An 18,843-nucleotide genomic window follows, 5' to 3' on the forward strand; every position below is an offset into this window, starting at 1 on the left:
CGCCCACCCGCGGTGCCCCGCCCCTCCCGCAGAAGCCCCGCCCTCTGGCCTCGCTGGATGGTTTGGAGGATTGAGTTGCAGTCTCGGTGGCGTTGGGGTTTCCCGGCTCAGCACATTCCCCCTCAGCCCCCAGCCGCCCCGATATTAATAGCTCTGCATCATCCATCCAGCTGGCCTGGAACCCCTTCCCGTGCTCGAGTGTCTCCGTCACCCCAGAAAACATTCAAACAGGTCGGCGCCTCGGTGTTTCTGACTGTGAAATGGGGATAGGGCTCTCTGTTTCCCACCAGCGCGACGCAGGCAGAGGGTCAGGAGGAGGCCTAAGAGGCAGCTTGTAGCGGTCAACAGTCACTATTATTATCGTCATCTCCGTTGTACTCATGAGGAACCAGAGAGGGGCCGTGGCTTTCCCATGGTCACACAGCACCCAAGAGGCGGAGCCGGAACGGGAACCCCGAATCTCCGCTATGGGATCCACCCCGGCGCCCCCAAATCCTTCAGTCCCCTGGTCTCAGGGCAACCTCTTGCCTGGTCCCTACCCAAACGCCCTCGCCCCCATCCGGCCCCACCCACCTCCCCCATATTTAGCGCGAATCCGATCCGGGGCTGGGCCGGGCGCTACTTAACGCGGCCCGGGTGTTCTGGAGAGCGCGGAGCGGAGCGAGCCAGGAGCCCCAGCAAGATGATGATGGTTATGCAGCCCGAGGGCCTGGGGGTCGGGGAGGGGCCCTTCGTGGGCGGCAGCGGGGGCGGCGAGTACATGGAACAGGAGGAAGACTGGGACCGCGACCTACTGCTCGACCCGGCCTGGGAGAAGCAGCAGCGGAAAGTGAGTGCTCACCCATTTTCAGATGGCAAAACTGAGTCCTGGGAACCCGAGCTGTTTGTCCTTGGCATCTCAGCACGTTGGGGGCAGAGCCCGTTTTGACCCAGAGTTCCACGACCTAGTCGGGGCTCTGCCCACCAGTCCTCCACTGTCTCCCAGAGCTGGAAGAGAGGGCTGGGAGAACTCGTGAGGGGTTGAGGATAACAGGAGAGTTTCTGGGGTCCCTGCCCCATAGGGTTCATCACCCTGGGCCCACTGCCCCACTTCTGCTAGCAAAAGGGATTGGGTGAAGCCCAGGAGATACAAGTTTGGGGAGTGTGGGGAAAAGAATCTTTCTCCCCAGACCCCTCGACTCTCTTAAATATCCCAGATCCCACCCTAAGGACTTCCAGCTGGCAACTACTGGACTTGGGTATGTGCAGGAGTAGACAACCCTCTCAGACCCTCCCTACTTTCTCCTCTCTGTTCTCCCTACCCTGGGGTTCATTGCCACACCATCCCAACTGTCAAATGAGGAAACTGAGGCCCAGAAAGGGACAGCGATAGGATCCAAATCATATACTGTCAGAAAACAGGATCCCCCCTCCCCCCGAACCTGAGGGTCTTTGCCCCCTGCTTGCCCCTGCCCCCTGCTTGCCCCACCCCCACTCCTTCCCAAGATACCCCTCCCCACCCCAGGGGCCCTAAATCTGCTAAAAAGGTCACAAGGTCAAGAAAGAGGGGAGCCTGGATCCCCTTACAGAGTAACCTGACTCTCTGGCCAGATGGACACTTTGTGCTGAGGCAGCGCCTTGGGGGAGCTGGCATGGGGCACATGAGCAGCTGCTGCCCAGACCCAGCCTTGTAGGGCACTCAGGCCCCCTCCCTGATCTATTTTCACTCCCAGACTTTCCCAAGTGGAGGGGGCAGGACACCTGGGTTCCCAAAAGAGAAGATGATCCGGTCTGGAGTGAGGAGACTTTGAGGAGTGGCAGGCCAGGGAGAGGGAGGACACCATGAAGTTATTGGACCCTGCTGAGCATTTGCCAACAGTATGTGACTCCAGGAAAGGGCAGGGAACAGGAGTGCTCGGTAGAATTTGCAGGATCTGAGAATCCTAGGATTTAGAATCAGAGCACTTCTGCAGGGTTAGATGACAGGAGATGACCCCAGAGTCCAGGAGGCTCAGCTGACTAGGTCCGGGTGACACGCCTCCCCTCTGGATCCTCCTGCACCTGTCTCCAAGCAGGGCTGCGGTCCTTGGGTCTGGCAGTCTCCTGGTGATGTCATCCCTGCCCCTGGCTCCAGCTGCCATCTGCTCTGTGACAATTCCTACCCCCACTCCACCCACCAGATTTCTCTCAGATCCAAGTCCACATGCCCTTCATAAGACACATGCTAGTCTGTAACTTGCCTTCCTCATTCAATAAAATATCAGGAATACCCTTCCATCCCGGCCTACAGCCTCCCACTTCATCCATTCATTCAACGGTTGCGCAACGTAGATGCTCTAAGCAGCATCCCTGGAAGTTGGCCGTCTGAGTTTCTTTCTCCTCCAACCTGAGCATCTCTGTACTCAGCTCAGCCCCGTCCTACCCCTGCCTACCCCTTCCCTACCCCTGTGTCTTGGAGCACTCCTTCCTGCTCCTGCCTGATGCCTGAGTCCTCTTCATTCAACTTCATTCAAGAACATTCATTCAATATTTCTTAGGGAGGTCCTACCCCAGGCCAGGCACTGTGTTAGGTGTCAGGACTTTAGCAGGAAACAAAATAAAGCCTCTGCCTCAGGAAGCTTACACTTCAGCAAGGAAGAGTGTTTCTATCCTCTGGCCTTACCCCATTCCCCTTCCTGACACCCTTCCCCCCTCACCCCCATTCCAGTTGCCAGCTTCTCACTTCTCTCTTCTGCTCTGCCAAGCTGTTTGCCTCCACTCTGCCAACAGAAAGAGCTTTCTAAAACACAGTTCTGCCCGCCTCCCTCTGCCCAGAAGCTTCCCTGATTCCCTGTTGCCCTCAGGATCAAGTTGAAATTCCCTGGCTTAGCACCCAAGATCGTGCATGACCTGGCCCCTGCGGCCCCTCCGGCCCGCCTCTCACCACTTATACCTCAACACCCCCAGCTTCATTCCAGTGGCACCCAGATAGCTGTAACCCCACAAACCTAGCAACTGTTTCTCACTGCTGAGTACTTGCCTGCGTGGCTGCCTCTGCCTGAAATGCCCTTGCCTGCCCTTCTCTGCATAATTCCTGGTCTTTCATTGTAGCTCAGATCAAATATTAGCCTTCCCCAAGAGATCGCCCACATGATTTGAAGAACGCTTTCCTTCTTTTCCCTGACACTAGTCTCCCCTAGCACTTCTCAAACCAACACGACTCTTTGATCAGCTGTGAGCTCCTTTAGGGCAGGGATCACATTTCATTAAGTCATGTTTGTCAGATGAAAGAATGCCCTTTCCTCTACCATGGGAGCCCCACCCAGTCTTGCATTTCCCCCTGCTTTATTTTACACCCAGAGCATCTCAGACTCCATGGTTGGAGAGAACTACAGAGACTGTCTTCTCCTGGGCTTGGGGCCCATCAAGTAGTGCTCAGCACTCACTTATATACCTCCAGTGACAGGAAGCTCACTCCCTCTCCTTATGACAGTCCCTTGAGTTTAGAGCATCATCTTTCTTTTTTTTAAGATTCCATTTATTTATTCATGAGACACACACACACACAGAGAGAGAGAGAGAGAGAGAGAAGCAGAGACACAGACAGAGGGAGAAGCAGGCTCCATGAAGGGAGCCTGATGTGGGACTTGATCCCGGGACTCCAGGATCACGCCCTGGGCCAAAGGCAGGCGCTAAACCGCTGAGCCACCCAGGGATCCCCCTAAAGCATCATCTTTCAAGTCTACCTTCTAGGGCAGCTGAAAAGCTGGCTGAGGGAAATAATTCCAAAAGACTTCCAGGGCCATCTCCCAGGATTAATTTCTTTGTTGGGGGGGAGTGCTCTGAATTCTAGAATCCTACCAAATCAGAGGAAGAAGGACCTGGGACATCATGAAGTCTGGCCAGTTAATTGTACAGATGGGGAGACTGAGCACAAGGAAGGGCAAAGGGTATGCTCCAGGTCACAGAGTGAGTAGTATAGACTCTATCAAGGACTCTATAGCTGATGGGCTTGAAGGCTTGGTGGATTAGTGGAACTTGCGTACCAGGCTGCAGGTCACCTCCATTCCCAGTAAACACAGAGCTGCATAGCAGCCCTCCCATCCCAGATGGAGGCTGAGGCTGGAGCTGACTCTAGGGAGAGGGAAAGGGCAGTCACCTCCAGGACCTAGGTCAGCCTGGTCCTTGTGCCCAGCTGGTCCCTCGCGACTGGCAAAGCTCTTGTACCCTTGTGTTCTACTTGGAGGCCAATTCACAATAGCCCTGGGATGTCAGTGGGGCTGAGATGACAGTAACACTGGTGCACAGTCCAGAATTTTTCAGGTTTTAGAAGGGTGCAATCACCCTGTATTGGCCCTTGTGTGTCAGAGGGTCCCACACTTTGGAGCATACACTTTGCAATTTTCCAAATCCCCCTCCAGTACTTGAGACTGGCCAAAGCTGACATGCCCCAAGTTCCAACTGGGGCTGGTGTGGGCCCTAGAGCCCATTTTTTCTTCTCCAGGAGAACGAAAGCTCAGAGAGAAAAAGGGACTGGTCCTGGATGCAGAGCAAGCCAGTGGCTGGGGCCTGGGGTTTGATGTCCCTGTTGTCCCCCAGACCTAGTGCTAGGGTCTGAGTGCTGTTCTCTGCCCTCCAGACCTTCACTGCCTGGTGCAACTCACACCTGCGCAAGGCTGGCACCCAGATTGAAAACATAGAGGAGGATTTCCGCAATGGCCTCAAACTCATGTTGCTCTTGGAGGTCATTTCAGGTGAGGAGGGCAAATCAATGCACAGGGACCCCAGGACCTAGGGGAATCCAGAGAGGTAGGGGGAACATGACAGCCGGGTGTTGGAGGGGACATGGTGGGGGAATGGGAAGTTTGAGGACAATGTCTTCAGCTTCTTGTGACCTTTGACCCTTGACCTCTCCTTTTACACCCAGGAGAGAGGCTACCTAGGCCAGACAAAGGCAAGATGCGCTTCCACAAAATTGCCAATGTCAACAAGGCCCTGGACTTCATTGCCAGCAAGGGGGTTAAGCTGGTGTCCATTGGTGCTGAAGGTGAGGAAGTGGCAGGAAGAGGCCTGGGAGGGGCTTGAAGGGTGGTCCTGGTGTCAGCAAGTCACTTCTGGGACCCTATCTTTTCAATTGAGGGGTTACCCATCCATGCTTCATGGGAGGGACCGTTAAGGGGCAAATGAACCTGAAGTGCTGGCACAGGACCCGGCACTGGTGGGTGTTCCATGACTGAACACTTATTGGGTACCAGCTCTGGCATGGGAGACAAGGGCCAAAGAATGGAGCAGGGAGGAAGGCAACTGAGGCAGTATAGGCCTTGAATGCCAGATGGGATCTGTCCGCATTCCCCACCCTACAGAGATTGTTGACGGGAACCTGAAGATGACCCTGGGCATGATCTGGACCATCATCCTTCGCTTTGCTATCCAGGACATCTCTGTGGAGGGTAAGTGATGAGGAAGCCCGTAGGGTGAGAGGGCCCAGACCCCTCCCCAGCTAACACTTTTCCCCATCTCCACCCAGAAACCTCTGCCAAGGAAGGCTTGCTCCTGTGGTGCCAGCGGAAGACAGCTCCGTACCGCAACGTCAACGTGCAAAACTTCCACACCAGGTCTGTCAGCCAGTCAGCACAGCACTCGCGCTTCTACTGGGCTCTGGGGCACAGAGCAGGCCCTGCCACTAGCCCCAGGAGTGGGGCCACCACAGCCAAGTTCCCGGAACAGTGTCTGAGAGGAGGAGGGCTCAGTCGATGTTGAATCGAGTCCAAGAGGGTGAGGGAGGATCCCTGAGGGAGTACATTGGAGACGTCCCTGGAGTGGCATTCCAGCCAGAGGGACCCTTGTGAACAAAAACCTAGAGGCCAGAACCATCCAGACACTGGTGTGGCCCAAGGACAGGGTATATGAAGGAATCATGGTGAGCTTGAAGGAGGTGGTCCAAATCTGGTAATGAAGGGCCTCCGATGCCAAGCCAAGGAGTTTAGACTACTCCATTTTACTGTCCTGATGGGGATGCTCCTGGAGGGAGGGTAGGACAGAGCCTCAGCTTGAATCCAGGCCTGACTCCCCTTCTCTCTGTCCAGCTGGAAGGATGGTTTGGCCCTCTGTGCTCTCATCCACCGACACCGCCCCGATCTCATCGATTATGCCAAACTACGCAAGGTAGGCCTCTGCCGCCTCCGAGCCCCAACTCCTCAACCTTGGCCCTCAGCTGACATTTCACCTCCCCTGCTCCCACCCACCTAGGATGACCCCATTGGCAATCTAAACACGGCCTTCGAGGTTGCAGAGAAATACTTGGACATCCCTAGGATGTTGGATGCAGAAGGTGAGAGGGAGCCCCACACAGCCGAGGACTCTGCTCATTGACTAGAAACATGGTCCAATCTTCACCCCTTTGCCCCCTGCTCTTCCCTCCCCTGGAATGCTCTCCCCCTCAGCCCACCCTCTAGTAAAACTCCTTCCTGTCCCAGGCCCCCATCTCCAGGAGCCCTCTATCCTGCGCCCCTGCCTCTCCTGTCTCTCTCCTAATGGCACCACCCTCAGCCTCACATCTCAGTTATACTAGGGGCACCTGGGAGCATAGGAGCTCCTTAGGGGCAGGTCATGCCTTTTGTCCCTTTGGCCGAGCAAGGCTTTAGTGAGTTGAGGCAGTAAACATTTTCTGAGTACTTGGATGTGTGGGTACCAATGGATGAGGAGATCTTGGGGGAAAAGACAGATAGATGGCCCCAGAGTGATGGGATGTTAGACACACCAGGCACTGTGCTTCTCGGGGGCTGTAGAGTCTGCTCCCACACCTGCTCCCTCACGCTTTTTTCACCCCATACAGGACAGTTACTGGGCCATAGGGTGATCAGAGAGGGCTTCAGGGAAGAAGCAGACACTGGATTTGGGGTAGCTGGCAGCTGGTGGCTGTGACTAGGTGTCTCTACCCCTCCCGTCTCAAGGGAGCTCTCTACCTGGTTAGGGGCATGAGTCTGTTCCCCAAGCCTGGCTTTGGCCAATAGCCAATAAATACCTCACTGCTGTCCCCTAGACATCGTGAACACCCCAAAGCCTGATGAAAAGGCCATCATGACCTATGTTTCCTGCTTCTACCATGCCTTTGCCGGGGCTGAGCAGGTAGGGGGTCGCCGCTGCTGCTGCCCGAGCTGGGTTTGTGGACCAAGGGACCTAACCCTGGCAGCATCCTCACATTTGGAGGTGCTGGCCCCCCGTTGGGTGAGAATGCCACTGTCCCATCTGCATATCCTCAGTCTCTGGGGAATTCAGGAGCAGAGGCATCTGGCCTGGAAGCTCCCTCCTCATCCAAAAAGATGTGCTCCCCTACTTGCCTGGACCCAGGTTTTAAGGGCTTTACAGAGGAAGGCTGAGTTGGGGTGTCTGCAGCAGTTCGTTCTAGTGCCCACTTTCTTCAACTCCAATGATAGGCAGAGACAGCTGCCAACAGGATCTGCAAGGTGCTGGCTGTGAACCAGGAGAACGAGAAGCTGATGGAGGAGTACGAGAAGCTTGCCAGTGAGGTGAGACTGAAGCCTCCCATACCTGTGCTCTCCTGACCCTGGCTAGCCCAGGCCTGGGCCTGCAGAGCTCCCCTCACCTTAGAGGGGCCTTGGCCTCCTCCCACCTCCTCCTGCCATCTTCACTCATCTCCTGCCCCTTCTGCCTGTCCAGGCTCCTGGTTGTTCATGGATCCACTCACCATTCATTCATCCACTCATCCTTTATCCATTCACCCATATTTAGAGCAGTCGCATGGCTCTTTGCTTTGTGCCAGCCTTCACAGGCCCCTGGACTAGAACATTTACTACCCTACTCCTTCCCTGATGAGTGGGGACCTGTATTCTGCTTGAGGCCTGGCCTTCTGGCCACAGCCCCAGTATGGGTGGAGAGGGGTAGGTGGGGTGAGCAGGCCAGCTCAGAACTCTCTGCACTGTACCTGCCTGGCCTTGGCAGCTGCTGGAATGGATCCGTCGCACCATACCATGGCTGGAGAACCGTGTGGGCGAGCCCAGCATGAGTGCCATGCAGCGCAAGCTGGAGGACTTTCGGGACTACCGGCGCCTGCATAAGCCACCCCGAGTGCAGGAGAAGTGCCAGCTGGAGATCAATTTCAATACACTGCAGACCAAGCTGCGGCTGAGCCACCGGCCCGCCTTCATGCCCTCCGAGGGCAAGCTCGTCTCGGTGAGCCAGGCCAGGGGTAGAGTGACCCCTGCTCTGCCCACATCCTCGGGGTGACATTGGCCCCATCTGTACAATGGGCAAACCCTGATGGAGGGCAACTCTGCCTGCCCCACAGGATATCGCCAATGCATGGCGTGGGCTGGAGCAAGTAGAGAAGGGCTATGAGGACTGGCTGCTCTCAGAGATCCGGCGCCTGCAGCGGCTCCAGCACCTGGCTGAGAAATTCCAGCAGAAAGCCTCCTTGCATGAAGCCTGGACCCGGGGTAGGAACACCTCATGGGCTTGAGTCTGTCCTGAGGTAGAGACTGGTATGGGTGCGTGGAGGGGGCGTCCTGGCGGAATGTACAGGGTCAGGAGAAGTGTTCTGCCAGGAAGGTAGTGACTCGTTTTCTAGACCCACTCTGACTTTCTGTGCAACCAAGTCACTGCTCCTTTTTGGGCCAGTTTCTTCATCTGTAAACCTGAGCCCCTGTCTCCTGGCTCTGGCCTTCTGTAGCTCAGCTCTGATTAATCTGTCGTTTATTTGTACCTATAGCAGGTGGGTCCCCAAGCCTAACAGCAGGAACGTTAGGCTCAGACCATGCTGATGGCAAAACACTGCATGAGTCAAATATATTGCTCTGTATGAAAACATTCATTCTGTATTCTTTTTTTTTTTTCATTCTGTATTCTATCAGGGATTTTGATCCTACAAATAAATGATCCCTGCCTATAAATAACAGACAAACGTTAATAGTGGATTATAGGCATAAAGGATAACAGTGGTTTGTTACAGCAAGAATTCCTTAAATATATAGCTATTTATGGGACTCTGAGGTTTCCGAATCTTTAAACCTGTTAGCTTCTCTGCAAAATGCAGTGGCCCTCAATAATAATAATAATTATTATTATGATTTTATTTGAGAAATAATGGTAATTCGTTCTCAAAGCGCTTTTACATTCATCATTTATTCATCCAACAAATATTCCTAGAAGGTCTACCAAGTGCCAGGCACTGTGCCAGGCATTGTGGAAGCTGGTGAGCAAAGGAAACCAGGTCGGAGCTCACTGGGTGTAGAGTCGTTGGGAGGTAGTTCGCTATGCAGTAATACCCCAACTGTACCAAGGACCACCCTGAGACTTGCAGAGTCAGGGACGCTGACGTCATTTACGGGTCATACCCAGGAGCAGGAGCTTCACTTAATTTTATCACCCTGGCATCGCAGAACAAACCCCCTGGGCAGGTGTCATCACCTGCAATTTCACAGATAAGGACTCTCAGCCTGGCTGGAACCCCTGGCTCCGGCCGCGGCCGCCGCTGGGTGACCCGAGCCGGGCCTCTCTCCGAGTAGGGAAGGAGGATATGCTGAGCCAGCGCGACTACGAGTCGGCCTCCCTGCAGGAGGTGCGGGCGTTGCTGCGGCGCCACGAGGCCTTTGAGAGCGACCTGGCAGCGCATCAGGACCGCGTGGAGCACATCGCCGCGCTGGCCCAGGAGCTCAAGTAGGCGTGGTCCGCTGCTGGGCCCGCCGCTCGGTGACAACTGCCCTACCTGGCTTCGCCCCTCGCCCGCTCTGCTCCCCACTGCCCTCCTCAGTTTAGGAACCCCGCCTTGGTGTCCCATCTTTCCCCATCGCCACTTGATCCGACCCTCCTCCCGTGACCCCATCCCTATCGTGGGACCCACACTCTACCGGCGCTCCGCCTGCCCCACCCCCGTGACCTACCCGTTTTGTGACCGTCCCCTTCGACTCCGGGCCCTGGTCAGCTAGCTCAAAATCTCCCCGGCAGCCCTGGCTTCCCCGCCTCCTCCTGTAAACCCGCCCCTTCTCGCACAATCCCACCACCCTCATCCAAACTTCGCTGGGGACTGAAGCTGTGGGCCCGCGAGCGCCCCTACCCAAGGAATGCACTGGAACCCTTATCTCCACCTCCCAGGAATGCTCTCCTTCAACCACACCTGCCCTGGCTCCCTGGCGCCTTCACCACCTGGGGTATCCCAGGAAGGCAGTCAGGAGGAAATCTAGGCTGTGGTCTGACCCCTCCATTATCCCCTTTCTGGTCCCCAGTGAGCTGGACTACCATGAGGCAGCCTCGGTGAATAGCCGCTGCCAGGCCATCTGCGACCAGTGGGACAATCTGGGCACGCTGACCCAGAAGAGGAGGGATGCGCTAGAAGTGGGTTTGGGGGCCAGGGGGCTGAGGGCTGGAGACTGGAGGCTGGTGAGGGTTGGGCAGGCTGCTGACTCACTATCCCCATGGCCCTTAGCGGATGGAGAAGCTCCTGGAGACCATTGACCAGCTGCAACTGGAGTTTGCCCGTCGGGCAGCGCCCTTCAACAACTGGCTGGATGGTGCCGTGGAGGACCTGCAGGACGTGTGGCTGGTGCACTCAGTGGAGGAAACCCAGGTGGATGCGGGGGTTCCAGTGTGGGGGGCTGGATGGGGTGATAGGGAAGCTGGCCTAGAATCCTGTCAGCCCTTTCTTTGGGTTCCTGGGGACTGAGGACCGGAGGGAAACCCCAGTTCCCAAATGTTAGGCTGGGAGACAGGAGGCCTGCATTGAGCCAGCCCTGCTGTGGACCCACTGGTTGGCCTGTAGCACATTGCTGCCCTTTCTGTTGCCTGTGGGAAGTGAAGGCTGCCGGCTAATGCTGCCCGCCTGTCATTCCCAGAGCCTGCTGACTGCACATGAGCAATTCAAGGCTACATTGCCAGAGGCTGACCGAGAGCGAGGAGCAATCCTCGGTATCCAGGGTGAGATCCAGAAGATCTGCCAAACGTATGGACTGCGGCCCAGCTCCACCAACCCCTACATCAACCTCACACCACAGGACATCAACACCAAGTGGGACATGGTCAGTGCTGCCTCTGACCTCTTCCTGCCTCCCCCCCAGCCCCCGAAACCTCAGCTGTCCCAAGCTACGGATCTGGGATCTGTCACAGCCTTTGTGGGGCACTGGATAAGCCACCCTGCCTGTCACGGCTCCATCTGTAAATTGGCTGTAACAGCATTTTTCTATCAGGCCTGATGTGAAGTAGAATTAAGCCTGGGGTATGGACATCTTTATAAAACAACTGAAATTACAGTTGTATCATCGGCCCCATTTTACAAATGAGAAAACAAGCCTAAAGAGGTCAGGTGACTTGCCCAAGAGCTTGTTCGTCTTGGCTGACAGTAGCAGGGACTACTCTAGGGGTTGGAGCCTATCTCCCCTCAAAGCTGTCATCTGGCTCAGTGGCCCCAGGCACAAGCACCCTTCTTCCCAGGTCCGAAAGCTGGTGCCCAGCCGTGACCAGACCCTGCAGGAAGAGCTTGCCCGGCAGCAGCTGAATGAGAGGCTCCGGCGACAGTTCGCAGCTCAAGCCAATGCTGTTGGGCCCTGGATCCAGGGGAAGGTGGAGGTACGGCTTGGATGGTGGGGTCAATCTGGGCGAGGGAGGCCAGGGCCGGGCCACAGGGAGCTGGGAGCTCCCATCCTGCCTGGGTCCCCTACAGGAGGTGGGGCGCCTAGCCACAGGGATGGCTGGCTCTCTGGAGGAACAGATGGCTGGACTGCGGCAACAGGAGCAGAACATCATCAACTATAAGAGCAACATTGACCGGCTGGAGGGTGACCACCAGCTGCTGCAGGAGAGCCTAGTGTTTGACAACAAGCACACCGTCTACAGCATGGAGGTGGGACTCACCTGCTTAGAAGGGCGGGAAGATGGCCCTGTCTGGGGAAGCCCAGGGAAGCCATAGCTGGACACATCATGCATGCACCAGGAGGGGCCCAGTTCAGCTTGGCCAAGTCCCCCAGTGTGCCTATGGGGATACTGAGATTCAGCGAGGGAAGGTGACCCATTTAGAGTCACATACTGGTCTAAAGCCAGGCCAGGATTGGTCATGACTGGTTGACAACGCTTAATACAAAATTAAGTCCTCAGTGGAACCTCCAGATAGGGACAAAGGCCCAATAAGGTGGAAGACTTGCCCAGCATCACACAGCAGATTGGGAGTAAAGCTGGAACTAGTGGCCAGGGCACTGGCCACGTACTGACTTGGCCTGTTACCTGTCCCCCCAGCACATCCGCGTAGGCTGGGAGCAGCTGCTCACCTCCATTGCCCGTACCATCAATGAAGTGGAGAACCAGGTACTGACCCGAGATGCCAAGGGCCTGAGCCAGGAGCAGCTCAACGAGTTCCGGGCATCCTTCAACCACTTTGACCGGGTCAGCGAGGGCCCAATTCTGTGGGCGGTGGATGTGGGGGCTGGTGGGGCTGGAGGACCAAGTCTGATATGCACTCATGCACTACAGAAGCGGAACGGGATGATGGAGCCTGATGACTTCCGGGCTTGCCTCATCTCCATGGGCTATGATCTGGTGAGTGCCCCCAACCTGCATCACAGGAGTCCCATCAGCATCTCTCTCCTGTATCATGATCACCTACTGTATCTCTCCCACCTTCACGTGCCTTTCATTTCCCCATCACTCCCACTGGGGCTGGGAGAATTACACTTTGCCTCAGGGCTGTCAAAGGCTCAGAGAGGCAAATTAATTTGCTCAAGGACACAGCTAGGATTTGGACTTGGTTGTATGTGACTTGAAAGTCTGAACTTGCAACCCAGAGAAAAACAGCACTACAGAGAACTCCAGAAAAAAAGGTCAGGACCAAAGAAGGGCAACAGGGGCATTGCCAGGGGCAGGAGGCAGATTTCAGTTTAGTAGAAAGAACTTCCCATAAAGCCAGACCTAAGGCTGCGACATAGCCCATGAAGAGAAGAGAGGACTTTGTAACTGGGGTTGTCAAGCCAAGGCTGGACAGAGCCCATGAGGGGACACGAGGAGCCTTCTGGCTTTAGCACCCATGTGTGTGGTGTCTGGCCTCTGTCCCTGCAGGGAGAAGTAGAGTTTGCACGAATTATGACCATGGTGGACCCCAACGCAGCCGGCGTCGTGACCTTCCAGGCCTTCATCGACTTCATGACCCGAGAGACAGCTGAGACTGACACAGCTGAGCAAGTTGTGGCCTCCTTCAAGATCCTGGCAGGAGATAAGGTGAGCCCCAGGCGGTGAGGGGGCTAGCGTGCTGGGACAGGGAACAGAATCTGTGTGTCCTCAATAACCTTCTCTCCCCCAGAACTACATCACTCCTGAAGAGCTGCGGCGGGAGCTCCCTGCTGAGCAGGCCGAGTACTGCATCCGTCGTATGGCACCCTACAAGGGCTCTGGGGCTCCACCTGGAGCCCTGGACTACGTGGCCTTCTCCAGTGCCCTCTATGGGGAGAGTGACCTCTGACCTCAACCCCTAAGACTCTAAACGATTCGGAGAGAGGGAACTCCCTCTGGATGATCCCATCCATCCCTTGGGGCAAGGGCCTCAGAGAACAGCCTGCTACATACCTCTGAATAAAGACCCATCCGTGAGCTTCTCCCTATCTCCTTTTTGTTCCTGAAGCAGAAGCTGGGCCCTCAGGCTCCTGGACAGGACCAGCTGCCCACCCTTAACCCTCCTGAAGTCCCTACCACCCTTATTTGCCTGTAGGTACTGAGCATTCACACCACACTGGAGCCTAGGACACCTCTTTATTGCTGTTAGAAAAAGGTGGTTACAATAGTTTCTCTAGATATGTAAGGAAACACTGTCCCTAGATCCAGGGGTACCAGAAAATTTATAGCATCAGAAAGAGGAAAGCCAGCGAAGGAAGCCAGAGCCTGCTGAAGACAGAGCTGGGTTTAAGACCAGAACATTTTCTTCCCACCTGCTCCTTACTCAAGCCCAAGGTTCTGGCCCCAGCCTCAGTTGCCAGGACATCATCCTTCATCTCAAGAGCCTCCTAGCTACCACAAGTCAACAAAGGTGCAGTTGGGGAGCTTCAGGGTAGGAGTGGGGTGGAGGGGGTAGGGGCTTTGCCCTCGCCCAGTTCCTTTTGCTCACCCTGAGGTACCCGGTGCCTGGCCCTCAGTCAGCTGTGCCTCCTGGGAAAGGGCCTGGACGTGCAAGCCAGGCTGAGGAAGAGGTGGCTCTGGTCAGCACCAGGTCCTGCGCTGGTGCTCCTTAGTTCACCACTGCCGAGCTGGCCATGGTGTTCACACCACAGGCCCCAGACCCACGATGCAAGTAGTAATAACCCTGGAGGGATGGTAGGTGGGCTGGTGAGGACAGGAGGGCAAGATGTGACTGGAGAGCCAGGGCCAAGGAAACAAGACTCACCTCCTCACCCCAGTCAGTGCCCCAGCTGTTCTTGATGGCCCAGAAGGGTATGCCAGAGCCTGGGAAGCAGTGCGGAGTGCAGGGGGTCAGGGGCCCCCGATTCTCCAATCGGGGCCCCCAGCACTTTGCACTCTCCCAATCTCTGCTGTGGCCTACTGTGACAGGTACTAGAAAAAGAGCAGAAAGCAAGACAGGCCCACCTACGAGCCTCCTGGAGACCTGATGTGGCTCTGGTGTTTAGCGGGGGGCACCCAGCCACCCGCCTCTAGCAGATGATTGATCTGTAACAGTTCAACCTTCCACTGCCTCAGCCTTCCAACCCAGAGAGGGGGTGGATAACTCTGGCCTGGCCCACAGCCTGAAGCAGAGGTAAGGAGAGGGTTCCCAGGCATTCCTTCAACTTCCCCCTCCAGAGGTCCTGAAATGCTGTGGTCCAACCTCTGTGATCTGAGGTGGATGGGCAGAGAGGGGGTCTGTGGAACTCACGGTTGCCATAGCCCACAAGCAGCACAGCATGGTCGATGAGCCAAGGGCTGCAGAGGGGACGCAGTGGGTGGGAGATCCCATGGCGGTAGAACTGGGGGTGGGAAGAATAAAGAGTAAGGGGACACCTCCAAGGTCAAGTAGGAAGGGAGTTGGCAAGAGTTGGGCAGGGGCAGCAGAGCTAAGGCCTTACCTGCATGCCAAAGGCATTGATGGCAACGGAGATGGGGCCCTTCTTGGCCAGCCAGGCTGCCAGTTCTAAGACAGGTGAGGGACAGTGTCAGGGACACCCAGGCCCAGCCCCACCTGGCCTGTCCCCACCATAACCCTTACTCACTCTGCTCATTCTGGCTCAGCTCCATTGAGTCGTTGATGTAGACCCTGGCCTTCTTTGCAGAGAAACTGCAGGCCTGCAAGTGGCCCTGGTAGCTGTAGTCATCCTCGGTCTCCAGCCCTCCTAGGGAATGGTGGGTGTGGGATAGGGTAGGGAGAGAAAATCTAGACCCCCGAGTACCCTACACTCATCTTCTCCTGGCCAAGGGCTATACCCAGCCCCTTCTGTGAGGTCTCAAGGTCCCCATCCATCCCAGACCAAGGCCATGCACTCTGAACAACAGCCTCCCTCTAGAGATGACAACACAGAAACTAAGGGGGCTGAGGGAGTAACCAGTGAGAAATGTGGCTGAGATGGAACTCCACTCTCATTTTCTGATCCTTACTCATCCCAGCACTCCTGGCACTCTTCACTTTGGCTTGCTCGTCCTACTCAGTTCTGCTCCTGATTTGGCCCAGACCCCTGCAGGCTCTCAGTCGCTGTACAGCCACCTCAGTCCCTCAATCTTTCATCCTTGGGCCACTGAAGCCCACTGCTGAACTAAATTGCCAATTTAAGTCAATACCTCCTCTCAAGGGTGAGGTGTGTTGCTACCTGGTTTAGTGGTATTACAAAAATACCAAGACCCTCTGCTATGCACCAAGAGCTTTAGGTATTATCTCCTTACTTAATACTCAAAACATTCCTAAAGAGCTGATTTGTTCAATGTCTTCATTAAAGATTAGCATTGAGACCGGAACCCAGTTCACGTGACTCCCACCACCCCTTCTGATCCCATGAATGCATACCCAGAGTCATTATGGCTGAGTAGGCATTGGAGGGCAAGCCACCCAGGCAGGCCTTGTCCACCTTGTCACAGTCCAAGAGCTCTAGGAGACAGAAGGCTGGTCCTGAGGAGCCCTCTGGAGGGGCTGGGCTGGGGACAGGGGTGTAGAATGGGATGCTCACCCTGCTCAGAGAGGGAGAGCAGGGTCCCCTCTTTCAGGAACCACTGGCCCTCCACATTGCCGGTGACTGAGAAAGCCCAGCAGGACCCACACATGCCCTGCAAGAGACAGGCAAGATCAGGGCTGGGTACCCTCCCAACCCCAGGGCAGTCCTCATGTCCTGCCATTGCGTCTTAGGGGTCCAACCTGGTCCTTGACTTTGGTGACAGCCCCCTTACTCCTCCAGTCCCATTCAGGTGGTGGGGCATGATCGCTAATGGACTTTGCTAGGCGCATCTTCTTGCCATGGTTCTCTCTTAAGAGTGGATTCAGGTAAATGGTACGGAACTCCTCCTCTGTGGGCAAAAGTGAGCAGGGGATGGAGGCTAAGAGTATAAGGCAGCCCTGATCAGGAGCCTTGGGAGCAGACCCTGACTCTTTCAGGCTCCATGAGGGCTCTGGCCACTACTTCTACCTGTAAGGTCACTGAACTTGGTGATCCCATACTGAGCTGTGCCACGGTCTAGTGCCTGGATCTTCTGTGCTCGTACCATGTTGTTGGAAAAGACAGACATGCGCCACTCGGCTTCTGAGAACCAAGGAGCAGGAGAGGAAAGACTTAGACCCTAGGCAGATCATAAAAGGAGAGGTACTTGGGACTACCAAGCACAGATTTCTCTGGGAAGTAGGTGGGCTCTGGATCAGGCCTAAAGCTCTTTCCAAGGACAGAACTCTGGGGGAGGGCTTGGGGCAGGGGGAGGTCCAGACCTGCAAGTGATGAGTGGGAGGTGGAAATAACTTTTGGGGCCACACTGAAGTGATGGTATCCCAGGAGTGAAGGCAAAACCAAAATGGGCTCCAAAGGGCATCCTCAGACAGGGGGTCATGGGAAAAGACTACCAGCAGAGAAAATCTGGCCTTTGCCCCATCCCATTCTATCCAGACTGATGGAGACCCCGTGCTTCCTGTCCAAGAAAATCAGATGCAAGAATGGGCCAGGTAACTGTCCAATCCTGCAAGGCTGGGCAAGAACTTGGGGGATTTAAGGGATCCTTGAAAGGATGTACTGCCTCTTGTGTCCTTCCCCTCCCCAGCACCAAGGTACCAAGTGGGGAGAAGGTCCTGATCTGACTGGGACAAGTACAGCCAAGGCTGGATCCTTACCCTCTTTTGTCTCATAAGTCCGATTATAGGTGGTAACAAACTCCTTGAAGACTGAAGCCATTTTCACTGAAAAATCCTAGAAAGGCACAGGGATCTTTACAAGAAATCCTTCTCACACTGACCAGGAAGTCCAGGCCAGGGTGACGGAAAGGGGGAAATAAAGCAACAACCAGCTAACCAGATGGAGATGGGCTCCTCACCTGGGGCAGGGGGTCCTTGTTCAACAGTGGAAGGACTGAACTCAGAGTCTCATTTCTGTCATCTGAATAGGGTTGGAACAGAGAAGAAATCAAGGCTGAACCCCGAGTGAAGTCTGATCTGAACTATGCCAGTATCCTTGGGCTATCCCAGCACCTGTAACCTTGGTATCCACTGGGCCACAGTCCCGTCTCAGCAGCATGTGTTTTCCTAGCTCATCTAAGACTTCGAAGCTGCAGAGCTGGAAGGAGAGGAGGAAGCCAGTCTCGGGGCTGGGATGGGAGCAAGGCCTTGGCAAGATGGAACTGGAAGATCCTTGTGTGAAGATCACTTCCAGAGCAATCACCCCCACAAGTGCAGAATGAGGCAAAACCAGCACTCTGTCACCCCCGCTCTTAAAGCATTTTAATTTCTGGCCCTAAGGGCCTGGGAAGTGACTCAGGGTGAGGTAGTTGCTGCCTCCTCTTGACCCAGACTTCTCATGAGGGCAGGGAATCACAGGAGCCCTATCACTTACCAGGGTTTTCTTGGACACAGGGAGCTGGCACACCGTGGGGTCGTTGCAGGGAGGCTCCTCTAGGGTCGCCTTCAGGGAGAACAGCGACCCGTGGCCCGCCTGGATGAAGGGGCGGGTGAGGCAGGCACATCTACCCCCCCCCACCCCCGCAGCCCATCCTTTCCACAGCCCCGCCGTAACCCCCTTCCCTCTCCCCATCACCAGAAGTTCGTCTCTCGGGCGTCCAACGCCCTCACCCCTGGCCCAGGCCAAAATTCCCGACCTTTGGACCAGCCACCCAGCCCCCCGCCCCGCCTCACGCACGCCCCGTGAGGCCCCACCCCTGGCGCGTTCTCACCCGGCGGACGCGGCCGCGCACCGCCCCCAGCGCCGCCCGCCTCCCCGCAGCCCGGCCGCGGTTGTACATCTCCAGGGCGAAGCGGGCGGGCCCCAGCAGCTCCGGGTACGCCGCCTCCCGGGCCTGCGCGTCGGCTGCTTGGCGGGGCGGGGCGGGAGCGGCGCCCAGGAGCAGCCCCAGCAGCGACAGCAGCAGCGGCCAAGGTGCCATGGCGAGGGCGAGGGCGAGGGCGAAGCCGGGGTCCCGACCAACCGACTGGGCGGAGCAGCCCGCGGCCAGAGCGGCCGGCGTCCCTCCCCCTGCTCCCGGGGCAGCAGGGCGCCGGCCAATGGACGCGGGCCCCGTGCGCCTGCGCACCCGCTTATTTACGCGAGGCACGTGGGGCGCGCCGGGGGGGGAGGGGGAGGGGGAGGGGAGGCCTGGGGTGGGTACCCTGCAGCCTTGCGGCAGGTCGGTGGACACGTGGGCCGAGCTGCAATCTTGGAATAATCCTCTTAGGCCTTGGAGCTGTTTAGGGAGGGGAAAGGAAGCTGGCTTGAGAATGACAATAGTAAC

At 56.2% G+C, this 18,843-nt stretch overlaps 2 protein-coding genes across 5 annotated transcripts; one reads left to right on the forward strand and one right to left on the reverse strand.

Annotated features, from left to right (window-relative positions):
• Positions 1–26: 26 nt before the first annotated feature.
• ACTN3 (actinin alpha 3) lies at positions 27–13,547 on the forward strand. Of its 3 annotated transcripts, XM_077862519.1 has the most exons (21): positions 29–829; positions 4,598–4,712; positions 4,886–5,005; positions 5,322–5,408; positions 5,486–5,573; positions 6,045–6,123; positions 6,208–6,289; positions 7,001–7,086; positions 7,395–7,487; positions 7,921–8,151; positions 8,267–8,414; positions 9,483–9,633; positions 10,200–10,308; positions 10,400–10,540; positions 10,806–10,988; positions 11,401–11,535; positions 11,630–11,809; positions 12,199–12,345; positions 12,433–12,498; positions 13,015–13,173; positions 13,256–13,547. In XM_077862519.1, exons 1-21 carry the CDS (start codon positions 413–415, stop codon positions 13,412–13,414), a joined length of 2,976 nt encoding a protein of 991 aa, XP_077718645.1. In that variant the 5' UTR covers positions 29–412; the 3' UTR covers positions 13,415–13,547. The 3 variants fall into 3 exon arrangements, with proteins under 3 accessions (XP_077718644.1, XP_077718645.1, XP_077718646.1); XM_077862518.1 differs by having other exon boundaries at positions 27–829; positions 12,199–12,498; XM_077862520.1 differs by lacking the exon at positions 29–829 and adding an exon at positions 3,806–3,927 and having other exon boundaries at positions 12,199–12,498.
• Positions 13,548–13,682: 135 nt separating this feature from the next.
• CTSF (cathepsin F) lies at positions 13,683–18,581 on the reverse strand. 2 transcript variants are annotated; one of them, XM_077862534.1, is made up of 14 exons: positions 18,289–18,578; positions 17,952–18,050; positions 17,591–17,675; positions 17,437–17,498; positions 17,237–17,312; positions 16,548–16,661; positions 16,280–16,428; positions 16,095–16,191; positions 15,935–16,015; positions 15,150–15,269; positions 15,006–15,070; positions 14,816–14,906; positions 14,330–14,388; positions 13,683–14,248 (listed from the first exon to the last, which is right to left on the reverse strand). In XM_077862534.1, exons 1-14 carry the CDS (start codon positions 18,496–18,498, stop codon positions 14,174–14,176), a joined length of 1,383 nt encoding a protein of 460 aa, XP_077718660.1. In that variant the 5' UTR covers positions 18,499–18,578; the 3' UTR covers positions 13,683–14,173. The 2 variants fall into 2 exon arrangements, with proteins under 2 accessions (XP_077718660.1, XP_077718661.1); XM_077862535.1 differs by lacking the exon at positions 14,330–14,388 and having other exon boundaries at positions 13,683–14,268; positions 18,289–18,581.
• Positions 18,582–18,843: the final 262 nt, after the last annotated feature.

The sequence above is a fragment of the Canis aureus genome, chromosome 21 (genome assembly GCF_053574225.1).
Source record: "Canis aureus isolate CA01 chromosome 21, VMU_Caureus_v.1.0, whole genome shotgun sequence".
Classification (NCBI taxonomy): domain Eukaryota; kingdom Metazoa; phylum Chordata; class Mammalia; order Carnivora; family Canidae; genus Canis; species Canis aureus.

What these genes read in the sequence shown, in the direction of transcription:
- CTSF (XM_077862534.1), bottom strand. Translation starts at nt 18,498, where the DNA reads ATGGCACCTTGGCCGCTGCTGCTGTCGCTGCTGGGGCTGCTCCTGGGC. An exon ending in TGCGCGGCCGCGTCCGCCGG is followed by an intron (nt 18,051 to 18,288) that starts GTGAGAACGCGC and finishes CCCTTCATCCAG; the next exon opens with GCGGGCCACGGGTCGCTGTT. An exon ending in ACAAGGACCCCCTGCCCCAG is followed by an intron (nt 17,313 to 17,436) that starts GTGAGGAGCCCA and finishes GTGCCTTTCTAG; the next exon opens with GATTTTTCAGTGAAAATGGC.
- ACTN3 (XM_077862518.1), top strand. Translation starts at nt 413, where the DNA reads ATGGTCACACAGCACCCAAGAGGCGGAGCCGGAACGGGAACCCCGAAT. An exon ending in GGGAGAAGCAGCAGCGGAAA is followed by an intron (nt 830 to 4,597) that starts GTGAGTGCTCAC and finishes TCTGCCCTCCAG; the next exon opens with ACCTTCACTGCCTGGTGCAA. An exon ending in AGAGGAGGGATGCGCTAGAA is followed by an intron (nt 10,309 to 10,399) that starts GTGGGTTTGGGG and finishes CATGGCCCTTAG; the next exon opens with CGGATGGAGAAGCTCCTGGA.